The sequence below is a fragment of the Cervus elaphus genome, chromosome 27 (genome assembly GCF_910594005.1).
Source record: "Cervus elaphus chromosome 27, mCerEla1.1, whole genome shotgun sequence".
Lineage (NCBI taxonomy): Eukaryota > Metazoa > Chordata > Mammalia > Artiodactyla > Cervidae > Cervus > Cervus elaphus.
Window position 1 is genome coordinate 46,345,114 of NC_057841.1, and position 24,114 is coordinate 46,369,227.

General features: G+C 47.8%; 1 protein-coding gene across 1 annotated transcript in view; it reads left to right on the forward strand.

The window, feature by feature from the left end:
* LDLRAD4 (low density lipoprotein receptor class A domain containing 4) overlaps window positions 1-24,114 on the forward strand; it is a 162,701-nt gene that overhangs the window by 98,927 nt on the left and 39,660 nt on the right. The window contains 2 exon segments of the mRNA XM_043888917.1: window positions 240-690; window positions 9,658-9,798. Of these exon segments, the coding sequence (XP_043744852.1) occupies window positions 651-690; window positions 9,658-9,798 (181 nt within the window). The 5' untranslated portion in view covers window positions 240-650.

The following is a 24,114-nucleotide window of genomic DNA, read 5'->3' on the forward strand; positions in this document are numbered from 1 at the left end:
GTGTGACCTTTGTCACTGTTCTTAGAGCTGCTCGGAGCCTCCAGTTTCGTCTTGTTCCGGGGACAGGACACCCTCATCCGGCCCCTCACAGTAGCAGGAGAGGTTGCCCCACTGTCCCCGCAGTGTGGTTTCAGGCATGGCTCTGGGGGTGTCTTCGTTTTCTTTCTTGGCCTCTGTGGTCTACTGAATTCAGGCTTTACAGATCATCAGGAAAGTGATCTCTTTCTTTTTAATTTCAGCAAGGGGAGAGGCAAAGCACAGAGAACTGCAGATCAGACCTTCCTGAGCCCCCCTGCTTGGAGCAGCTAAGACCTCTGGAGAATGCTGGCTGCCAGGCCCTCCCTCTGAGGTGGGAAGGCCAGTGTCCATGGGACAGCTTCCTTGCTCGTGGGTCCACCATGGCCTCCACTCTTTGACTGGACAGCTGGCGTGACCAGCGCCCCCAGCGTGCGTGCTGCTGGACTGGGTGCTGTGCCAGGTACCACCTGCGCTCGGGCTGGGAGCCAGGCTGGTCAGCGTCAGATGCTCCCAGAAGCCAGGCAGCAGCAGATGGCCTCAAGCAAGCTGAGATGGAGGTGACCTGAGGCCTCCTGGACGTTCCTGGGGACAGGACAGCTGAGGAGCTGGAGCCAGGCCTGCTGGGGAGCAGTATGCAGGAAGCTGGCTTTCAGGCCACGAATGCTTTCACAGGTGAGAATCCTCCATGCTGAACTGAGCATGTTATTTCACTTTTAGTAGGTAACGAGACACTGAGCAGTTGTAGGAGTTGAATGTATGTCTGTGTTTAGGAGCTGAAGCCGCACAGTGTCTGGGGCCTCAGGCTGCCACGGGGAATGATTTTGGCAAAACTATGGTGTTTTATCCTTTTTTGTAGCGAGGAATTTGAAACAGCATCAGACATTTTATGATTCTGCTTTGTTGAGTCGTAGGGCACAGTGTCCCACGAGCCACTGCCCCTGAAAAAAATCCATCCCTTGCAGTGCATATGTCAGGGGATCTGTCTGCCCAGAGCTGGGGGACTCGGAGGGAACAGTCATGGCTGATGAGTACGTTCTCCCTCTGAGCCTCACCCGCATGCAGGCAGTAGTGGGTGGCAACTCTGAGCGCTGAGCTGCTCCTGTAAGGACTTGTGGACATGCCCCTCTCTGCACCATCTGGTCTGCACCCCTTGAAGGGAACCACTCTGTCTGGATGGTGCACAGAGCCAGGGCATGATCAAGGGCTTTTGAGTTGGGTCTTGGTTCTTTGTCTGAATCACTTAACATCCCAGGAAGCCACCAATTCTTGTGGGCCTTTGACTCCTCGTTTATAAAATGGGGATCTTGAAGCTGAAGAAAGTCATGGAATCCAGGGAAAACAGTTTTACATAAAATAGGTTTTTCCCTATTAAGGTAGGGATGGTGGGGAAATTACAAGAAGTGACTGTGTTTCTCACTCTGAGAGCCCCACAAGTTTGCAGGTTTCCCCGTTGTGTATAGCAGACAGGTTGGGATGTCAGATGCCTGGAGAGAGCTTGAGGCTCGGCCCCCCTGCCTGCCCTGCTCGTGGACGCTCACCAGGGTCAGCCCTGCTCCCTTTGCTGGTTTGACAGCCAACAAGGCCACGTGCAGCTCTCACAGGAGAACCACGACTGTAGCAGCCAAGCATGTGAAACATGGGAGCCCCCTCCTGGGGGCCCAGCTGGGGGAGGGCCCGTGGGTGGTCAGGGCCCAGGAAGTCGAGTGTGGTGGCTGCTTCAGAGGAGCATGTGGAGCTCAGCTCTCCAGAACCCTCCTCAGCCGCCCAGCCTGGCCTGGAAACCCGTTCTCCAATTGATCGCTGGGTAGTCAGAAGCACAGGTGACCGCCTGGTCCTGGGACTCGTGTCTGAAGGGGCAGTGCCGTGGGTCCAGGCAGACAAGGTCAGAACTGACAAGCTACTGCTCTGGTTCCAGGACTTGCTGCTGTGGCCTGAATCATGCTTTCATATGAACATCTGTTTCTAAAAGCTCATGGCTTGGCAGTGGAAGTTGCCCAGTAGCTAATTCTTGAATTAAAAGATTTTTATCTCTAGTGACTTAAACAATTTTAACCATCTCAATGTGTTTCCCAAACAGTTTCTGGCATTGCAGGGATTTTTTTTTTCTAATTAAAAAGAAGTTTATGAAATATTTTAAAGTTTTTTTGATTTTTAAGTGAAAAACAATTTTTGGAATGCCATATCTAGGTACTTTTTTGTGAACAGGAGTCATAAAAGTTCTCATTTATGTAAGTATTCCTAACTCTTTGCAGACATTTTTATAGCTCCTTTGTCAGTGCTGCTTATAATACATTTAATACATATAGTGAATTGAGGAAACACTGAATATTTGTCATGACTGGGAGACTCGTGAATAACTAGAGTTTCCATTTGGTGATCTCAAAGCATGTCGATGAATGAGTAGCATCAGCCAGGTAGGGACTCTAATGGCTGTGTCTCCAGGCTTTCTTGTCAAGCACTTGGGCGAAGGTGATTAAAAAATCATGCTTATCAGATTTGCAGATGATAGGAGACTAAAGGGAATTGCTGACCCTGGTGGTAGAATTGAAATTTAGAAATACAGCAATATTAAAATATAATGGGAAAGTCTCTGGTAGTTCAGTGGTTAGGACTCCACGCTGTCACTGCCGAGGGCCTGGGTTCAATCACTGGTTGGGGAACTAATATCTCACAAGCCTTGTGGCATGGTAAAAAAAAAAAAAAAAAAGATAAATAGAGTGAACTGGTCCCAGAATGAAGTGAAGTGAAGTGAAGTCTCTCAGTCGTGTCCGACTCTTTGCAACTCCATGAACTGTAGCTTACAAGGCTCCTCTGTCGGTGGAATTTTCTAGGCAAGAGAACTGGAGTGAGTTGCCATTTTCTTCTCCAAGTCCCAGAATAACACATGGCTAAGTAACAATGGTATATCATTGTGATGAAATTCCCTGCAGCTACTACAAAGGATATTTTAGTGTTTCATGTTCTGGAGAAATGCTTATATTTTTAAGTGAAAAAAGTAGGTCATAAAGCAATAGGAAGAAGGCTATCCTTTTATTTTGATACTCAAAGAACAAAGACAGTATAGGTAGATGTGCACCAAAATATTACTAGTGGCTACCTCCAAGTGATAGCAATACATAATGAAGTTTCCTTTCTTAGATTTATTTATCCATATCTTACAATTTTTCTTTTTTTAAGTAAAATTGAAAATATAAAGATAATGAACTCAAAATTACTGTTCCTTTGTGATAAAAAGGAACAATTATTTGTATGTGTCCAGTATATTTTAATATTACTGCTTTATAATATTAAAAGAGTGCATCTGAGAACAGACACTAAATCCCTGGCCATTCGCTTTGTTACCAGAGGTTGATGAGGGGGTATGTTACTATTTCTTTCCTTACTTAGTTGTGTGACCTTGGGTGAGTTACCTAACTTCTCTGGGCTTCAGTTTCTCTGTGAAGTCAGGAATTAATATGATGGTCACCTGTGTGATTTGATGACTCTGTACCACTGGGTTCCAACCTTCTGTAGTTGTCTTTGGTTGGAGGGTGTCTTTGTAGAAACCTCACGGTTGTGTCTTTGAAAGACCTGGAGTGTAAACAACAGACTTCAGACTGGTCCTCATAGGTTTCATCTCTACAAGAAAGGCATGGGAAGTCTGTGGCCTTAAGGTGGGTGTTTCCTGTTGCGTATAGGTCCCAGGAGGAAGGGAGAGTGGCAGGGCCTGGGAGGAGGACAGGGACCATCTTGGTGAAAGAGACTGGCCAGCTTCAGAGCCACGTGCAGGCTATGGGCCAGGGTTTTTGTTGGTAAAGGAAAAAATTCTTCTGTTTTCTGTGTCTACACACAGCACACACAGTGCTGGCCACCAGACACGTGGGTGTTTCCCACACCAGGCAACTGTGACACAGCTTGATGTCCTGCAGCTTTGTTAGTTTTGACCCTTTCTGCCTGAAATGGCCCAGACCCCGAGGCACTGCCCTCTTCAGACACGAGTCCCAAGTCCAGGTGGTCACCTGTGCTTCTGACTAGCTGGCTGATCAATTGGAGGTTCTTGTGGTCCCTCCTGAGATTTGGTAGACTTGCTGGAGTGGCTCACAGAACTCAGGGAAGCAGTTGAGGTATAATGTTACTGGTCAAGAAAGGCCAGGGCACAATGGCGTAAGGAAAGGGTGTGGAGCCTGACATCCTCTCAGGTACCACCTCCCCCGGACCTCCCATGGTCACCAGCCTGGAAGCCCTCTGACCCTGTCCTCTGGGGTGTTATGGATGTCTCATCATCCTGGCAGGAGTGGTGAGCTTACTGGCCATTGGGACTGGCTCAGTCTCCAGCCTTTCTCCCCCAACAGAGGCCTGAGGGTGGGGCTGAAAGTGCCAGCCTTCTGATCCCATGGGCGGTTCCCTTGGCAACCAGTCCTATCCTTTGGGGCTTCCCAAAGTCACCTCATTAACCAGGGCCTTGGCATGAATAACAGAAGACACCTTCATGGCTCTTACCATTTAGGAAATTCCAAGGGTTTTAGGAGCCCTGGGTCAGAAACTGTGACTGAGACCAAATATATATTTCTTATGATAAATCTCAATGTCATGGTCCCAACTCCCACCCCCATGGTTAGTGTGGCCTGGAAAATGACTTTTACTTCCTCTTTTAAGTATATTTTACTAAAAAGCCAGAGATTTAAAATTCTGTTATTTCTTGATCAGTATGCTATAGGGCCAAGACATGCTTTGAAAACTGGAATCCTTTCTTGAACATTGCAAATGTGTGATTTTGCACTGTGAACCCTTCTTGTCAGAGGTACATGCTGTGTCTCAAGCAGCTTTGCTGTCACTTTGCATCTGTGCCATTTGCTGTGCTCCTGATGCTGTGTCCAGAAGTCTGAGGGCATGGGGTGCAGTGACCTGTGACCTCGGATCTGGGCTCAACCTTGGAACCCTCTCTGGCCTGGACTGCTCACCTCGAGCGTCCACTGTGCCAGGTGTGGAGCTGTTCACAGTGTGAGTCAGCTGTCAGAGCATGGTCCACAGGAACTATTGCTCTATAAAACTTTCGTCCCCCAAACTATGTTTAGTTGTTATTTTAAATTTGCATTTAGATTTTTAAAAAGTAATTATACAAATTCAGGTCTGGAGAAGGGCATGACAACCCACTCCAGTATTCTTGCTTGGGAATCCCATGGACAGAGGAGCCTGGCAGGCTACAGTCCATTGGGTTGCAAAGAGTTGGACTTGACTGTATCGACTGAGCCTGCATGCATACATATTCAGGAACTATTTTAATGTTCACTTCAATTGTAATATTTTAGAAATGCATGCAAAGAATGGAAATCATTAATATGTGGGTTATAAAAGTAATAAAAGAAAAATATAGTTTTGAGAGAAACCTGGTGAAGACATACTTTGGTTTGATATAAAAGTAGCTGTGACGTGGCAGCCTCATTCATGAGGGTCAGACATGCCAACCCTGATGCAAGGGGGCCCCTGCGGAGATCACGTGGACGTCATAACTGTGGCTCCCAATCTGTTTTTTTTATGATTGTTACCTATTTAGCTTTGGAAAAGTTTTAAAGTTCACATCTGCACTGGTCAAATCCAGAAGTACTTCCATGACCCCAGGTCTGTTTTTTGAGGTGCTGATAATGATTATAATATCAGATGTGTTGTTAGCTTCCGTTTGGTTGTATATGTGCCATGAGTCAGACACTATATTGAGCACTGCATGTACGGCATCTGTTCAGTCTCACAGCAGGTATTTTATATGTGAAAAAACTGAGGCTGAAGGAGACCTTGCAGTGCACCTGGTTGATGGCAGAGCTGGAGTTTGTGACTAGACTGGTAGCCTTGACGAGAATGTGTGATCTGAGAATGGAGGCGGTGAGCTCACAAGAGTGTATCACCACCTCTCTGAAGACAGTGCTGGCATGATAACTCAATCTCAGCCACAAGTCTTGTTCTCTATCTCAGACGTCAGTACCACAGGCATGGAGGTTATGTCGAATGAGAGGGTGTCGGTATGCAGGTGTGTGGGTGTCTCACTGGAGACCTGTTGGCCTTGGGCCCCCTGGCAGGGTGGGTGTGAGGACCCTGTGCTCCTGGACCCTGTCCCGCTGACACCTCTGCCCTCTGCAGTGGACAGGTCGCTTAGTGTGAGAGACGGCTCCTCCCTTATTAATCCTTTCCCCTGGCCGGAGTGAAGTTTTGTGATGATCCTTATATAGCTTTCAAAACACCAATTTCCTATTTCTTTATGGCAGCTGGTAAAGTTGTGTCTGGTTGTGCGGCACGTTTCTTGCTGTGGTGTCATTGGGACTCAGACCGCCCACCTAACTGCTGACACCTGTTGAGTCCCCAGCCCTCAGGTGACCTCGACCCCCAGCTGGTGAGGATCAGGTGTCTCGACTGGGAAGTGTTGCTGAGGTCTTGTGGCTTCCTGAGATGACAAAGCCATCTATAAACCATCTTGATTAAGTGGTGACATGAGTGATGTGACCAATGCCAGCGAGACATTTTCTTTGTCTCGGAGATGACAGAGGCTCTGGCATCCTCAGGACCCAGACAGGACAGGATGTTGAGGGACTAGTCTGTTGTTCATCCCAGCCATGCCAGGGAGCCTGCTCTCTGTAGTGCTGGACCCGCCCACTCTGGAGTCCCAGCGTATTCAGCCATCCTGCCTGCCCTTGACTGGGAGCCTGGTGTGGGCCGGGGTAGAGCGTAACCCTAACTCTCCCCAGCGCTCAGACCCACCCCTGCTCACTGTGGGAGCTCGGGGTGTGGCTCCCTGGTGCACTGGTAGGGGACATGCAGGGTGGGTCACAGGGTGCAGTGCGTGTACTCCAGGCGGAAGGTCCATGAGGTGAGTTAGGATCATGACAATGCTCAGATCAGTGTGTGATGATTGAAGGTGGATTTGAGTCCTTGACCTTTGGAGCCCAGACACTGATTCAGCAATAAAAGCAAATGACTGTTTGTTAATGGCAGTTTTAGGCCAGGACTGTTGGCCTCTTCTCTTGCATGTGGCCCATAAATTTAATGTGGTCTGATGCACTATGGAGGATAATAAAACACATGGTGCTGCGGATTTTAAGATTTTTCTCTAGGAGTTTTCCTTCAGCTTTTCCTCTGAAGAGTGTTTGGGACAGAGCTCTGTGGTCAGCACCCGGACTTGTTTCAGATGCACGTGTTACTGTGCCTCACTGCTGGACAGCACCTGCTTACCATGCAGGCGACCTGAGTGTGCTGCCATGGCTGCTCCACTTCCACGTTTATCAGAAACATACATGCAGTCTTGTTCAGTCACTGTGTCGCATCTGACTCTGACCCTGTGGATGAGATGCGGCCTAGGTGCTGCACTGGAGTTGATGTGGAGGGTGTCCATGGCCTGGTGTGCAGTGCCGGGGCCAAAGCCTGACCAGATTTGCTGGGAAGAAACAGAGGCCCGAGCCCTGGGAGTGGAAACATGTGAGTGCGGCCCAGAACATTGTATTTTAAAGATGGGGAGGTTACAGCGCTTTTGTGATGCTGCTGCGAAGGATCCCGTGGAGGTGGTATTGATGATCACTGTGTCCAGTTCTGATCAATGTGTCCAGTCACTGTATTGATCACTGTGTCCAGTTCTGATCAATGTGTCCAGTCACTGTATTGATCACTGTGTCCACTGGTGATCAGTGTGATCCCTGTCCAGAGTTCAGCACCTGTCATTAGGATAATCATTAGAATAATGAAGAGTGAGCACCAGAAGTACCTTTGGTACTCAAGGTACTGAAGGGCTCAAGTAGAGTGTCATTCTTTAACATTTCTTTCTTAAAACTGTGGAATTGTGGTTTTTAAGAACTGGAAGGACTTTTAGAATGTAAGGCAGTAGGTAGCTGTCAGATTTTTCAGCTGGGTGATGCTGTCTTGCAGAGCAATCTCGAGGGAATCTACCTGCTCACAGATTTAGCAATCCTGTGGGGACACTCACTGACCCCAAACCTCATATCCTCCGGGCCCTGGGTTGTCAGAGGAGGATGCAGAGTAACTGCTTTAATCCCAGCACCACGTTGACCAGGAAGCGGTTGAGAGGCTAAGAGTCTTGTTCTTGCCTGAGGAAAACAGTATTTAGTTTTAGAGCTGAAGGAGAAACTCTTAGATGGACCTGTTTGTTCGGTCCTTGGCACCTGTGGCCACGCTTCTTGCCAGAGTAGTGAGGACTCTTGAAAGAATGAATGAGTGACTTGAGGGAAAGAGTCCTGAGGCTCAGTGGTCACAATACCTGAGGGTCACTGCTGCACTTTCAACCCTGTTTCCCCCGTTGGGGCCTAGGTTTGTTCTGTGAATGCCTGTGCAGCCATCTAGTGGGTCCTGCAGGTTGGGTATTGTCCTCAGGGACGTGTGCACATGTCAGTGGGCAGTTCAGAACTCTTGTTGCTCCTCCGTGGAGCTGTTGTGAGTGGGGTGTGCAGGGTTAGTCTTCATGGATGTGCATTAAATGCTCAGGGCTGTGCGGTTAGATCCTTTTTAGAGGCCCTTATTAAAGCCTATAGATACAGTACCAGCCTGGTCGTCAGCACGCCAGCCGGCCCTCAACATTACTCCCGCACTGCGGGCTGTGGCTCTGCAGGATTTTCTCCCCCCCACCCCCCTCCAAGCGCTCTGCAGCGAGTCCTCAGGAGGGAACTGCCAGCTGGTGTCTGTGCTTTTACTGCTGCTCTTTCTGGGGGTGCCCCCGTGAGGTCTGTGCCTTACAGTGTGATTGGGACGGTGGGGCTGGAACTGTGTGTGTAGACTTCTGTTTGTATGATGTTATAGGTACTTCATTATGGTGGGTTTAGAATTCTATGAACATGTGATTTCAGAGATTTTTCTCACTTTAAAATAGGCTTTATATTTTCCTGATTATAAAATGGTACATAAAAGTCACAAGGAACTACAGATTACCAATGATCCCAGCACCCAGAAGTGTCACTGTTTGTGTTTTGGCGAGCATCCTTTCAGACTATTTCCCATGTATTTGATACCTTGCATGTACTGTTGCACCTTTTGTTTGCAGAGAATGTTAAGGCATTCTTATCTGCTTCCATGGGTGCTTCTATTACTGTTCTAAGAAGCTAATGAGAACACCTCTGCACATTCTGTACACAGGAAAACACAGAAAAGCATTCATTCATTCATTCAGTGCTTTTGAACGTAGAAGAGAAATAGTGCTATTTGCCAGTTCCAGTTCTGAAGGACTTTTAAAATACCTGATGGTGTTCTGATGACAGTTGGGTAATTTTTTCAGGCTGCTCTGAAGGTTACTTGGACTGGAAGTCTGAGGCAGAGTGCCTTGGACTGTTCAGAGCACATTTTTCACTGCTGCTGCACTGACTCCTCCTTCCTTGGTGGCGGTAAAGACTGACAAGGATTTTTTTTCAAGCAAAGAGCTCCATAACTGTGACTTTTGCTGGGCATGTTGTGTAAAGAAAGCACCTGTGCTATTATTTTGTGGGTCAGAGGTAGGGGGTGAGTGAGGTCCAGCAGGCCTGGGTGCTCCTGGGCCCTGTCTGAGCTCGGTTCCCTGGGTTCTCTAGGTAGATGGGTTCCAGACCATCACAGCATACAGATGGGGGAGCAGAAGTGGCAGCTGGGGAGCCTCAGGCTGGCATTGATAACCACATGCTTTGTTTTGTGATTTTTCAGAGTGCAAATTCACCTGCACCAGTGGGCAGTGCTTGTATCTGGGTTCCCTGGTCTGTAACCAGCAGAACGACTGTGGGGACAACAGTGACGAAGAAAACTGTCTCCTGGTGACCGAGCACCCACCTCCTGGCATCTTCAGCTGTAAGTCCTTCCTGCCCACCTTGCGTCATTCTGCTGTGGTGTGTTTGCAAATGGTAGGCGGCCCTGACCCTGGGATGTGCAAAATATGTTGTTTCTGGTTAAAAGAAGAGGTTTGTGTTGTCACAAAGGCAATGTTTTCTTTTAGGATAGAAAGAGGGTGTGTCTGAGAGTCAGAAGTTCCTTCCACTTTGAGTGACCTGTGTTTTGGGAGAGGCTTTCTGCTGTGTATCTGAGAAGCACTGACTGATCCCAAGAAATAATTATTGACCTAGTATTCTTCATACTGGTTTTAGAGAATTTTTTGAAGTAATTTTAAGTCACTATTTTAAAATAATTTTAAATAAAGAAGGATATATAGAGTCTGTGTTCAGGCATGTAATTAAAACAAGAAAATAGAAAAAACAGTTTGTTGGGAGTTTAAAAAGGTTGTAATTGTGTGTTTTTCTGTTTGGTAGTGGAGTGGGTTGTTTCTCGGGTAAAGCCCCAGGTTGAGGCTGTGAGCATTTCTTGAGCTGGAAGAAGGTGAAGTCGAAGTATGAAGTTCATTGACTGATCTTGTGGCTTTTGTGAAGAGGAAGGAGAGAGAAGGCACCTGGAAATATGGCTGGGCGACTCTTAGAGTGGCTTGTTGTGTCATATGTTTCATTGTGTCCTGTTTCCTGAGCCTCAGGAAGTGTGTCGAGGTCAAGGATGCTTCATAGCACTGACCCTCGCCAGGGGTTTTTCTCCCTGCTTCAGGTCCCTTCCTCCCTGCCTCTCCCCCTTTCTCATCAATATTTCCTGCTGTTTAAAGCAGGATTTCCAAATATCTTTTCATTTTAAAAATATGAACTCTTTAGTTTTGTTTAGAAGCCAAGTGAAGCTTCCTCCATCTGTAAATTGCTCAGCATTGCCCTAAGACCTCCGAGAGTATGTCCAAAGAGAAGAATCTCTTTTTTAACTTGAAATATAGTTGAGTTACAATGTTGTCTTAATTTCTGCTGTACGATAGTGGTTCAGTTATATATATATATTTTCTTTTTCCTCCTCTTCTCCATGTTGGTTTATCACAGGATATTGAATACAGGTCTCTGTGCTCTACAGGAGGACCTTGTTGTCTGTCTTACATATGCTGTATTAGTTTGTATCCCAACAGAGGAATCTTAAGATCCTGTTGGCAAACTGTTGGTCCCTACTGTTCAGGTGTAACTAGGCTTGTTCCCTTGTAGCCAAAATGGGAGGTTGTTGACAACATGCTGTCTTTCAAGAAGATGGGAGAGTCGGGAGACAGAACGACAAAGGGCAGGATGAGGCCTCTGGCTTCATGTGAACCTGGGTTCAAGCTCTTGCTTAAGGAAGGCAGCTGAACCCCCTAAGGCTTAGTGTCTCTGTCCATGAAATGGGAATGATTCCTGCCGTGTACAGCTGCTCTGGGGGTTCACGTGAAGAGTGCGGTCTGCATCATCATCTTGCTGCCTGCTTTGTGCCTGCTGCTCTCTGTCTGCACGGCGGGGCTTCCTTCACTTGAAGCATGGGCTCAGGTGTCCAAAGGCGAGTTCATCCTCAGAGGTGCTGGGTATTTCCCACCTCCTCTGCCCCTTGGGGAAGACCTGCTGGGGGCTGCCTGCTGAAGGGTTTCGCTCACAGGCAGCTGGGCTGCTTGTTACATTTGGGTTTGCCATGGCTGGTCTGTTCTTTGTGGTACTAAGGGTGATCTGGTATCAGATCAGTGCACTATTCTCCCCTTGGTCTGTAGCCAAGAGCAGAGAGTGTCTGCTTCCACCCTCAGCTGCACAGTGAGGCTTGGGGGAGGGAGTCTGTAGGCCCCACCAGCCTGTGTCTGCAGCAGGTGGGCAGTGTCCCTAGGGGGATTGCTTGTGGGGGTGCCACTTCCTCTCCGCCTTCAGAACTTGGAATATCACAGGACTTCTTGTCTCTAAGTCAGTGTAGTCCAGGGGAACAAAGCATGCTTTCTCCTTACTCCAGCATAAGAGTCAACTTACTCAATCTGCTTTGTGTCTGCATAGAGGAAACTCGCCGTGTTCTACTCTTGGATTGCACTTAGGGTCAAGCACGGTGGAATCGGTTTTCTGCCTGTGTTGTTGGCTGTGGGCATGCGCCCTGACTCAGGTGTCTTGATTATCTCTCTCATTTTGTATTTGCTAAAATTTAGCAAGGTTAGAAAGAAAATGTCACTGTCATTTGTGAGGCAACAGTGCTAATGATAGTAGAAGCCCTTACAGTAACAGCTCTAAGAAACTTTTCCTTCTGAAAACGATTTTGGAACCTAGACTGTGTGTCTCACCTGCTCCTCTGCCTCGTTGACCAGTGGACCGAGGCACGTCCCTGGGTCTGAGCCCCATGCTCTGCACATGTGGGTGTGGGACTGTTTTGAGTATCTTGCAGGGAGAGTGGTTGGTGTATCTTTTCAAGGAAGAGGGCTATACTGTCTCAGTGTTAGCTTTTCCGTGTCTTCCTCTATCAAAACATTGTATTCCTGAGCACTGCAAATACAAATCAAACAAATAAAATTATTATTTATAAAAATAAAATTTTACAATACAAATGATTATATTTACAGGTATATGTATTAAGTGCCTTCTTTGGTCATTGTACCCAGCATTCTAGGGAATGAAGGACAACAGATTTCATTAGCAAGGTGCCGACAGACAGATTGGGGAACTGAAAGACTTGTGCAAAGATGACTCAGCATGGACACAGGGTACTGGGCTGAGCGGTCCCAGTGACTGTGGTCCAGGAGTCCACAGAGAACCATTTTGCCAGGACTTGGTCATGGTTGCTTCATGGCGGAGGCGAGTCGGGTGTCAGGGCCAAGGATGGCAGGGTGGCTGGAGGGGGAGGGCAAACTGGTCACGCCATCCCTCTGCCCTTGTCACTGAAGAGACGGCCTGCGGGTCCCCAGCTGCACGGCCTGCCTGTTGCCCTCGATGCTGGCCCTGCGCACTGGGCTCTGGCTCTGTGAACCTGCACTTTGAAGCCCCTGTGTTCCACAGCTTGTGGAGCTGGGCATGCTCCACAGCCGGGCTTCTGAGAAACAGGATTTGAGGAGTGTGGAAAGTGCTGTGTGCTTTGATGGCATTGGTGAGGGTAGGCTTTCCTCAGTCCCCCGCAGACCTCAGAGTAGGGGACTGAGGGTCCCTGCGACAGCCTTGCCTCCAGTGAATGATGGGGTCCTGGTCAAGGGCGGTGGCACTTCAGCCCATACTGGGGTCTTGATTGGTGGCCTTGGAAGTCTCAAAGTGAAATGAGCCGAGGTTGATCAGGTTCCTGGATTCAGCCAGGATGTTAATTTCAGGACTTTTCAGAAGGAAACTTTGTTTTTTTTGCCCAGGGTCATTTAGGGTAATAACAAACAAATAAGGTAAATTCAGCACATTAAATTCTGAGCTAGATGTCCTTCTTTCCACCTTTCTCAGTTTTTTTCAAAGGGACTAGCTCCCTCCCTGTCACCAGGCTGTTCCCCCCTGTGCCCCAGTCTGGGAGACAAGTCTTGTGGTGCTCAGGAAGGGTTGACTCCTATGGGCCCCAGAGGAAACATGACCAAATGAGGCAGACACGCTGCCTGTCGCATCAGTGACCTGGTCAGTCTCCCAGCACAGGTTCCACCTCCTACCAGAATGTCCCTGGCACCGCCTTCATACTGTTACTAGCTTCTGGGGACAACCCCGCAGTTTGTTTTAACTATAGAGTCCAGGGTGAGGCCCTGAGTTGGCAGTCTTCAGTCTCCCCTCACTGGTTGTGGGTTTTGGCAAGTTGCTCACCCTCCTCATGTCTTGATTTTCTCCTCTCTGAAATGAAGACAATGCTAGTTTTGGTATCTCCCTCAGAGGATTGCTCTGAGGATTTACTAAAATAGTTCAGGTAAAGCAGTTAGAATAATGCCTGGCACATAGGAAGTTGCACCCACTCTTTACCTGACAGTACCTCAATGTGTATTTCCTAAGAAAAAGACATTCTGATCCATAACCATAGTATAGTTACCAGGGGCCAGAAAACGTAATGTGGACACAGTCCTGCTTTCTGACAGGCGGCCCCCTTAAACTCTTGCTGGTGGCCCCAGTCTTGTCTTTCTAAGTAGTTGTTGTCTTTTCAGCAGAGGGCCTAGGATGAGTAGCGGAACAGGGCTGTGGAGGGCATGGTGTTGGGAGAGCCCTCCTTCTACTCTCTCCTTGTCTTAAATGTTGATGGCCAGGTGTGGGGCCTTCCCTCACTGCTGCTTTCCCTGAGTCTCATTCTCACTTACTAGAGGAGACGCAGCCCCGTTTCTTTGGCAATTAGTCTTGCGAGTTTACCTGAAGGCCTGTATCCAGGCTTCTTAGGCTAGGGATGAGGTGGGCAGAGAATTGCCATTTGCTGAGTGCTGGCTGTTTACATGCATCTTGTCATTTATGTCAAAACCTGCAAATCTACAAAGGTTTCCTAGGAAACATTGCCCAGATAGGTTAAATAATTTTTTCAGGGTCACATAGCTCTTGCGTATTGGAACAAGAAACTGAACTGAGGCTGTGGGTTTTTTGGTTTTAGCTTCTAGGTATTTGTTTTTTTTCATGATTTTTTAAAATAAGAATTTATACTTCAGTTTTTAAAGGTTTGTAGGGTGAAGATCAAACAATGCATTATTATGAAAGACTATATAAGTGAGTGCCCCACGATCAATTGTTAGTTTGTGTGTGTATGTGTGTGTGTTACTTGCTCAGTTGTGTCCGACTCTTTGCGGACTGATGGACAGTAGCCCTCCAGGCACCTCTGTCCATGGGATTCTCTAGGCAAGAGTACTAGAGTGGATTACCATTTCCTTCTCCAGGGGATCTTCTCCACCCAGGGAATAAACCCTATCTCCCACATTGCAGGTGGATTCTTAACTGTCGGAGTCACCAGGGAAGACTGTTGTTTATGTGGCAGTTTTTGATTGATACATAGACAATAGTATTCTTGGATTCCTCCTGGATTTTCAAATAGATTCTGAAAACTGAACCCAGGAGCCCTCAGATATCAAGGGTCAATGGTTTTGTTGAGATGGAGTGCTGAATCCGTCCTTCAGTTCTGCCCGGCTATGTCCTGTTTACATGTCCTGCAGGAAGTCCATTCCCCTTTCCGCTCTCCTTTCTTGTCAGGAGGTGAGAATGTGAACACCGATCTGGTGGGATCCAGTGAGCAGAACGTGTGCATTTCTGCCACTGTTCACCCCTCTTGGCTGTGTGCACAGGGCCCCTTAGCCAGACGCTGGCCGTTAGCTCTGGTCCCCTGATGCCCCTTCAGACGCCCTGTGGTCAGATTGATGCGGCCTCCACAGGGAGGGTGGGAGGTCTCCCAAAGTGCCCTGTTGCCCCAGGCAGGGAAGCTGGGGGTGGTCCTGCCTCAGTCAAGGCCAGTAGGAGAAGCCGCTGGCCTTGAGCCATGCTGTCCTTGCAGCACTGTGTGTTCTTTTCACAGGGCTGCCCACCCCAGTGTCAAGTTAAAGGAAAAAGAATCCATGGCAAAACCCTTAGCTGGATTGTGTAAATGACCCAAGATGGCATTTAAAGAAAATTGGGTCGGGAAGGGCAGGCTTACCCCACTCCCCAGCCAAGAGGGCCCCTTCACCTGCCCCTTTGGTTTGTGCCTCTGTTTCTCCAGATGGATTTCTGATCAATTAAAATCTTGTAAGGTCTTGAAAGGCAACTCTGCGTTTACAAGTAAACAAAGGCAGAGAGCAAAGGAAGGGGTTTCAGTAAACCCAGGCACCCTTTCTTCCTGCTGTGACACTAAATTTACTGGATGAAAACAACCTTTTAAGATTCACGTTTTGATTCTGTTACTGCTTTCCTGTGTGCGGGCTGTCCCACTTCAGATGAGATTTATCCACTTCTTTAAATATTTAGTAGTCTAGCGTGGATGTTAATGACAGTCTGGCAGTGCTATTTTGAGAACTGCAACAATGATAGTAATTTTCAGTGTCAGATTCCTGCTTTGCAAGGGGAGAGCGGGCGGGGGAGGGGCGGAGGCGGAGACGCGGCTGCAGTCCTAATGGAGTTGCCGGCCGTCCGCGGGCCTGCCAGACAGATGGGTCATGAATACTGTCTAGACGCCCTGCCTGCGGAGCCCGGTCTCTGAGGACACGCACCGAGACGGCGGCTCGAGTAACGGGAAAGTCAGGGCAGGCTCTGTGTAATCAGACAGAAATCAATGCGCGCCGGCTTCCTGGGGGAGGGGGATGCGGGCGTGCCGTGGGGGAGAGAAGATGCTCTCTTTTCCAGGTCAGTTTTGTGCAAACTCGGCTAGTATGGGTGTTAGGGGTTTGAGCTGGGAGAGGTGCAGAGGATGGCACTTGTGGACTTGGGCTGTCCTCTGTCGCCGGATGCGGTGTAACCGCCCCAAGACAGACCCGGCCCTGGACAGCAGGCCGCAGGTGCGGGACCTGTGGGTCGTGTATGTTGCTGAGCCCCATGCTGCTCCGGTTGACACTGTCTGCCCTGACTGTTGGTTTCTAGAGTTTAGTCTCTTAATTATAGAAGGTTTTAGAGACTCAACTGGCTGGCTTTCTTTTTGTGAATCTCTGAGCACTTTGCAGAGCTAGATCTTGTCATGGCAGCTCTGATAAAGGCAGGGAGGTTGAGCCTTCAGGAGAGTGCGCTTGGCCTCGCAGGGACACGGGCACCTTCCGAGGGTCACTTCACTTAGGGCCATGTGTGGGGCTTACAGGATGGAAGTAGTGCGTTTCTACCCAGAAAACACGTGGTCTGAGTGTGGTTGAGTGGGATGGGGCATCACAGCAGGAGCCCACTCTGCTCCACTGGGAGAGAGAGGCCCGGGTGCTGGACTTTAAGTCTATAGCCATGCATCAATATTTGCCTCAAAAAAATTACCCAGAAGGGTCTGCCGTAAACCTTGGAAGGGGCCCTCTTTGAGGAATTGCAGAAATCTGAAATTCAGTCATCACAGCGTGTGTCCTGTCCTGCAGAGATGCAGTGACCCTGTGGGCCTGACCCCAGAGTCAGTCACCTGGGCTCTTTCATTAATAGTTACATCTCAGTGCAGACACCCGGGAAGGCTTTTAATTTGGAAACAATCTTCCAGCAACCTAAATTTAGCAATAATTGTTTTTTCGCTCCTTCATCTGTTCTTCTTATGTCCTGAGAGTGAACAATAGAGGGGAAACTAGATGGTTTGTGCATCTTCCTGCCTGGAAAGGAAAAGATCAGAAATGAAAACATCTTTTAGCACAGGATCCCTGGAGAAGGAGGAATCGGAGCTCCAGGCAGTGAGTGGGCTGGCCTCCCAGAGCTGCTCTCAGAAGATCTTCCCAGGCGTCCCCAAGGCACAGCTGTCTCTCAGAAAGTCTTGTCTTTCCCTGAACCTCTTGCCTATGTCCTGTCAGCTCCATGGAGAGTGTGAATCTCCCCACTTTGGGCAAGCTGAAGGGAGCGATGCCAGCTGACCACAGCCTGGACGTCTGGAGGGTGAACCCCAACACAGTGGTTCTGTCCACATCAGCAGATGTGGGGTACCTGAGTCAGCCCCCCTGGGATTTCCTGGGGGGATGGGCTGGGATGGGGGTGTGGCCCCCTCCCTGGGGAGAGGCCCTGCCTCAGGTAGGCAACACCTGTTCTGAAGGGGTGCCAGGGCGTGTTGCTTCCTTTCTTCATCTCTCCATCTTCACTGTAGTTTCTGTGCTTCCTTTACTCACTTATTCTAAAAAATGGGAGAAAAAGGAACTTGATCTAAACCTCTGAGCCTTTTCTCCTTAGATCCCCAAGAAGGGGGGAAGCACACGTTGCAGGGAGGTGGGGGAGACACAGGTACTGTTCCTGGGAAGGCGCTCAGACTGGCAGGCTCTCCTGCCATCTGGACTGGAAGCAAGCGGCTCTCCATGTGGCTGGAGGTGGGTGTGGCTGAGCGAGGCCGAGACAGTGATGTCCCTTCTTGAATTTGACATAGTTTCCACAGGACAACCAAGAAAATGCAACCCTTTCCTGTTACATGTGCTTGGGAGATAGAAATGCCAAGTCTGCTCCTTGGGGAGGGGACTGGCCTGAATCTAAGTTCTCAAAGGCCAGTCTGACCTTAGAAGACGTCCTGGGGCACCTTCAGCCCCATGAGGCTGCAGAAGCCATGGTGGCTGCCTCTTTAGGCCCTTGTGGTTTGGTGTTTGCTCTCATGTCAGGACCTTTAAGCTTGAGTGACAGGGACAGTGGACAGTGCAGCTAGCTTCTCCCAGAAAAACCAGGTGCCAGAAATGATTCATGTTCAGACTGTTGAAAAGAACAGGACAGGGAGCTGGAGAGTGCTGTAGAGAAAATGTGTTTGGGTGGTTACCTGTAGAAAATGGTGTCCTGAGTAATAGCACACCCTTTGGGGCTATTTTGTGGAGAGTATTTCTGTGAGTGTTGGGTTTGTGAGGAGTATAGGATGCAGCGTATGCAGGGAAGGTGGTGTGGGTGTGGGGGTGCAGTATGGTCTCCATCTAATGCTAACCCACTGGCCTTGAGAAGATCCTCAAGGTATGGCAGTTTCTCCAGGGCTGGGTGTGGGACAGCACCGGTGGGTGGTGCCCAGGGCAGACCCTGTTGTTGGGATGGGGATGTCTTGGAGAACTGTTTTTCCCAAGCAGCCTGACAGGTGGGGGAATTGGGAATTGGTCACAAAAAGCCAGCTTACTTGGAGATAAAGGCTAATTTTAAGGAACATTACTGGAGAGGTAAATTGGGGTCAGATTCTAGAAAATCAGGATGTAAGGCCAAACAGTTTTTATTCTCTTTTCTGAAGGAACTCATTGAAGACTTTTTAAAAAGATTTATTTATTTATTTGATTTTTGGCTTCACCAGGTCTTCTTTGCAGCAAGGTCTTTCTCTAGTTGTGATGTGCGGGCTTCTCACTGCAGTGGCTTCTCTTGTTATGGAGCATGGGCTCAGTAGTTGTGGCTCCCAGGCTCTCGAGTGCAGGTTCAGTAATTGAGGCACATGGTCTTAGTTGCCCAAAGACATGTGGAATCTTCCCAGACCAGGGATCGAACTGGTGTCCCCTGCACTGGCAGGCAGACTCTTAACCACTGGACCACCAGGAAGCCCTATTGAAGATTTTTGAGGAGGCAAGTGAGGCTGTGAGACGAGGCAATTAATGTGAGCAAGTGCTAGCGAGCACCAGCCCTGAGCCTGTTTTACAGGCAGGGGAACATTATGGAGGGGTAGCCCCTGGAAGGACCAGCCTTGTCCATGGAGCAGGTGGGCTTTAGGTGAACTTGCAGCTGCCTAAGGAGACATAGCAGTGGTGGGGAGGGATTGGCTTTTCAACAGATTTTGAAAAGAGTCTTATTGCTGTGATGATTATCACAAATATGTTTAAAAAATTTTTGAAAGGAATGTGTGAAAGCACATCAGCAGATGCGTAGATGGGTAGTGAGAGCTGCCCCAGCTGGGGCGAGCCCTCTGCCTGCCCCTGGCAGTCTACGAGGCTTCCACATACTACAGCTGCCAAGGCAGCTTGAAGTGGGCTTCACGGCCCCTTCCTGTTCTTGGTGAGAGGATGGCATGGAGGAAACCCCAGCAGTTTACAGATTTACAGCCACCAGGACAGGCTGATGGCGGCGGTCTGTGTGTGACCCGGGATATGTGAAGGGGCGCAGGAGGCCAGTGCTGCTGCCCTCATGGTTCAGGGAGGAGGGGTGGGGAGCGGGGCGAGAGATGGACTCTCTTTCTCCCAAACCTGGTAACATGGTTTCAGCGAAACCCTGACTTTCCCATCTTCAGCCTTAACCAGGTACGATGGACTAAGTGTAAATATTAATGAGCATAACAACAATAAAACTGGCAGCAGCGCGAATGAATGTGGTCTCCTGCAGTAGAAATATTTACCCGATATGTCCTGCCAGTGAGAGAGATTTTGGCATTAAACCTAGACATTACCTCACTCTCCTGGGCAGACAGCCGACTTCAGTGCTAAGCAAGTCTGCAGAGTGAAGAGCTCGTGTACCTGCCTGATTGGCTGCATAGCCCAGACCCTGGTGGGAAGTGATTTCTTTGAGTGTGTCTGTCTGTCTGTCTGTCTGGGTCTTGCCCTTAGTTCCTTTCTTTGTTTCTTTAGCTCTCCATAGGGTTGTCATTGTCTATTTTCAAATTGCTGGGTTTTTGTGTTTGTTTTTTTTAATCTTGAAGGGCACATTGTGAAAAGGTTTGCCAGCCAGGTGGGCAAGTATTAATACACACAGAAACCTGAAAGGTCAGAATTATCAGGAGGAAAAGTGAGGTACCTCTGTGCATGTGTGTGTGCAAATGTCCCCACACACAGGCACACATGCCCCTCTTGTTAAGAGTCAGGAACTGGTGAATGAAACAGGTTTCTTGTTTTGTTGTGGTTTGTTTTAATTCATGATAAGTACAAGGGGATGTTCCACAGTAAAGGATGTTTTAGTTCAAGATTAATAGCAACTAAAATAATATTTTGAAACATTTGAAATTATACTAAAAATGTGGTTTTTGATGCTTCTAACCTAAGAAAACATACTTGAAACCATCTATTCCACTGGCCTCAGATCTCTTTGAAATTAGTACTACATAGAGGGTAGAAGTTCTGGGTCAGCACAGGAGACAAACCTGGGCTGGAAAGTAAAGTCTTTGAGTTGAAAGTACTGGGAAGGCTTTGAGTTGTCACTTAAAGTACCAAATATTCTTCCATAAGTTTCCATACAGGTTGTGGAGAACCATGCTGTCTGTCTACTGCTCAGACCAAGTCACCCTTTATTTTCCTTAGATCTTGACTCTCAGTTTCATGTTGTTTAGGTTTTGTGCTGTTACTACTGAGTGACTTAGTTATCAGTTGGTTTAAAGTAAGAAGTGCTTCCGTTTTCCTGTCTAATCTGTTCTTGAGCACTGGCTGTACCAGGCTAATCCTTGCTCCCAGGATCAGCTTATTTGGTAGCCTTGCTGTGATGCAGAACAAATGGGCCTCTGGTGCCACCACCAGGCAGCCCCTCAAGATGGAACATTATCCACAAAAGGTAGAAAGTCTCAACACCAGACCAGTTTCATACCGTGTAGATGATACTGTGCTTAACAGCGTGTCTGCACTTGATGGCCCTGAAGACTGAATTCCACCTAAGAAATCACTGTGTGTGTGTCCTGTGGTGCTGGGGGCTGGGTACTGGCTGGAAGTCCTTGCCGGTCCTTGTCTACATCATTCAGGGGAGGCTTACCCACAGTGGAATGGGGTGGTGATGTGATGTCAGCCCAAAGCCATAGCCAACTTCTTTATTGGGGGCAGATAGCTTTACTTCTTTGAATGAGCCCAGTTTCATAAAAACCCAGCATTGAATCCCAGGGTGCTTTTGGTTTTAGTTTTGGAGTTTCAGTAATTTCAGGGTCCCCAGGAAAACATATTCCCGTAAACTTCACTGGTCATAGAGAAATGTTACCAATGCCACTGAATGTTAATGTTCAGGGCTGAAGAATTGTGAAGGAGGCAGGTGGATGGGAGTGGAATAAGGACATTTGTCCAAGGAATGCAGTGGTCAAGCAACCAGATGACCTTGGTAAACTGGGCTGATCTCACCCCAGATTTTGATGCTTATCACTTGGAGAGTGGTTTTATGTTCATGGAGAAGACTTGGCTGCCGGCAGGCTTGGCAGAAGCAGGGCAGAGGCATGTTCATTGGTGTAACAACTTTAATAGCAGGAGTACTTGTGAACATCCTGGCTTCTTAGTGACTCAGCGAAGCCCTCTTTGTTCCTGGGTTCTTACCAGGCAGGGCACGCTTGGCCCTAGGCGAGGGCCAGTGGAACCCATCCAGTGTGGGGACAGCAGAAGGAGTCCTTGATCAGGAGCTCTGAGACCCCCTGTCAAGTCTGTTGGCTGGAAAGCAAAACAAAACAGTGAAATAGAAATGAGCTTCACTTGGCCAAATTAGTGTGCATCATGCTTTTCTTGGTTTTGGTTAATAACAGCTATTAATTCATCCATATTTTCTGAGCACCTGCTATGTGTTGGGGGTTCAGGGATAAGCTGGTGAACAGGTCCTCTCTGACATTCTTTGTTGTAGTTACGGGCTCAAGTGTAGTGTCAGCCTGAAGATCCTCTGACTGAATTATGTACATTAATCTGCAGAGAGGGGATATTTTTCTTACCAAAGTTGTTATTTCAGACTGATAATCCATCAGTCCACTTGGATATATTTTTGGTCTCCAACTATTGTCAAACATGTCATTGCTTAACTTTCCATGATTTCTTTGAAAAAGTAAGAAGGGAGGATAAAACAACATTGAGACTAGTAGATTTGGGGATTGTAGAACATCTCAAGGAAAAAGGCTTAATGGGAAAGAAAGTAGAAGGAATTAAGGATTTACATATAGCTTTTGATCTTAATTTTTCACGTTTTTGGGGGGGGGGGCGCGGGGCGCACATTGACTGAAACCACCCACCCTGGCCAGGCACCATAGTAACCATTTGCAGGAGTTACTTTCTGACAGGAGGTCCTGGTAAGGAACTTGAAACTAATAAGCCACCACCAACCAGAAGAGTTTGGGAAATGTCAAAAGGAGACACCACGTGTCTGACCACCTCTCAGAATCCTTCTCACCGGCATCCATCTTGGCTGAGTGGTGCGTGTGCCACCAGGAAGGACCCTGAGTCAGAATGATTGGCCAAAGACAACCCGGAAACTAATCCTATCACCACAAAATCTGAGAGTGCAAGCCATGTGGCAGAGCAGTCCTCCTGGATTTCCTTACCCTACTGCTCTCTGCCCGGATGCCCCTTCCCAATAAAATCTCTTGCTTTGTCAGCGTGTGTCTCCTTGGGCAGTTCATTTCCAATGTTAGACAAGAGCCCACTTTCAGGCCCTGGAAGGAGTTTCCCTTCCTGCAACAAAATCAGAGCATTTCCCCTCTATGCCTAGCAAGGTTTTACGAATCTGGGTTTAGTTCGAATATTGACTTTATTTATGAGTGGTACCCCAGTTACCCGGGACTGTTGATGATTTGTTATTGTGCTATAATCCTTACCATGGAGTAGCATTCAGTATGTCTGAATTTATGTGATAAAGGTTTGAAAGTGTCTATGTCTATAGCTGGAAGGAGGGAGAAAGAAGTGGGCTTTTTTTAAAAATTCAGTTTAATGACTCACCTCAGTAGGTGAGTGATGTTCCATGTTGGGAATTAAAAGGACTTCTCCATTTTTCTCTTGAACATCTTGTGTCTTTCCCTGAACTGAGGGAGGCCTGAGGAAATGTGCTCATCTCTCTTGACTCTTAAGAGGCAAAGCACAATGATGTTGTGAAAACTATGCAACAGTTCTTTAAAATGCAAGATTATTTAAAATTCATTTGATTTGAATGGTGCATGGGGTTGCTGCATTCCTGTTTGTGTATAGTTCCCTGTAAGAGCTTCCGGTGCATCTCCTGACTCTCGTGTGGCCCGCCTTCCTTGCTTCCTGTGGGTTGTCAGAACCAGTCATTTCCTTCTGGTTTCTGCCACTGAAACGCCTTGTGGTTTTACACTTTGCTGCCTTCTTCACATTTTACGGGTGCTTATTTCAAGGCAGTTCTTACCTGCGCTTTCCTATAACTCTCTTTTCTTCCTAATGTAGTGTCCGCATGAATATATCAGTGCTTTTTAAAATCATAGGGTGATTGCCTCACTGCAGGTCTGGGGATGTTTGGTAATTGGGTTTCCTGATGATGCTCCACATGTGTCAAACTTATTTTCAGAAAGCTGGTTAAATTTTTAATGCAGCTCATAGTTAAATCCTCCTGTAAACAGAAATTTTACCTTTTTTTTTTTTTTTAATAAAGAAGAATGTTATTTACTTGTTTAATCTAAATAAATGAGAAGGTTTGCTTATTTTCCCTTGTAGTTTGGAGGGAAAAATACCTTGAAATAGGGAGGACTTGAAGAAAGAGGCCTAGAAGTTTTATAATCTTTCTTGAAGAAGAGCAGAAATGCTCTAGCAGCACCTCCAGTGGTGGAGGCTGGAGTCAGATCCCTTCTCACGGGTCTTTCGAGCCACACTGCTCACACTCTCCATGGAGGGGTCGGGCATCTGGGTCCTTATCCTTTTTAGTTACATGTCAGTTGGCTCCTTTAAAGGGAGGAAAGGTAGGCAGAGAGACAAACATAGAAGTCTCTCTGATGAGGGTTGAGAAGCCACCCTGTCCACTGAACACTCTGGAAACTTCCCCAGAAGATTACTGCCTTTGCCCTTGACCACAGAGACTGTCACTGAGCAGATGAGTTTTAACCCTAAACCTGGCCCAGGAACAAGGAAATGAAATGACCAGCTGCCAGTGGAGGTTATGTAAAACAGGGTTGGTTTTTGCTTTGGTTTGATTTTTTAAGTTTTTGCACCAG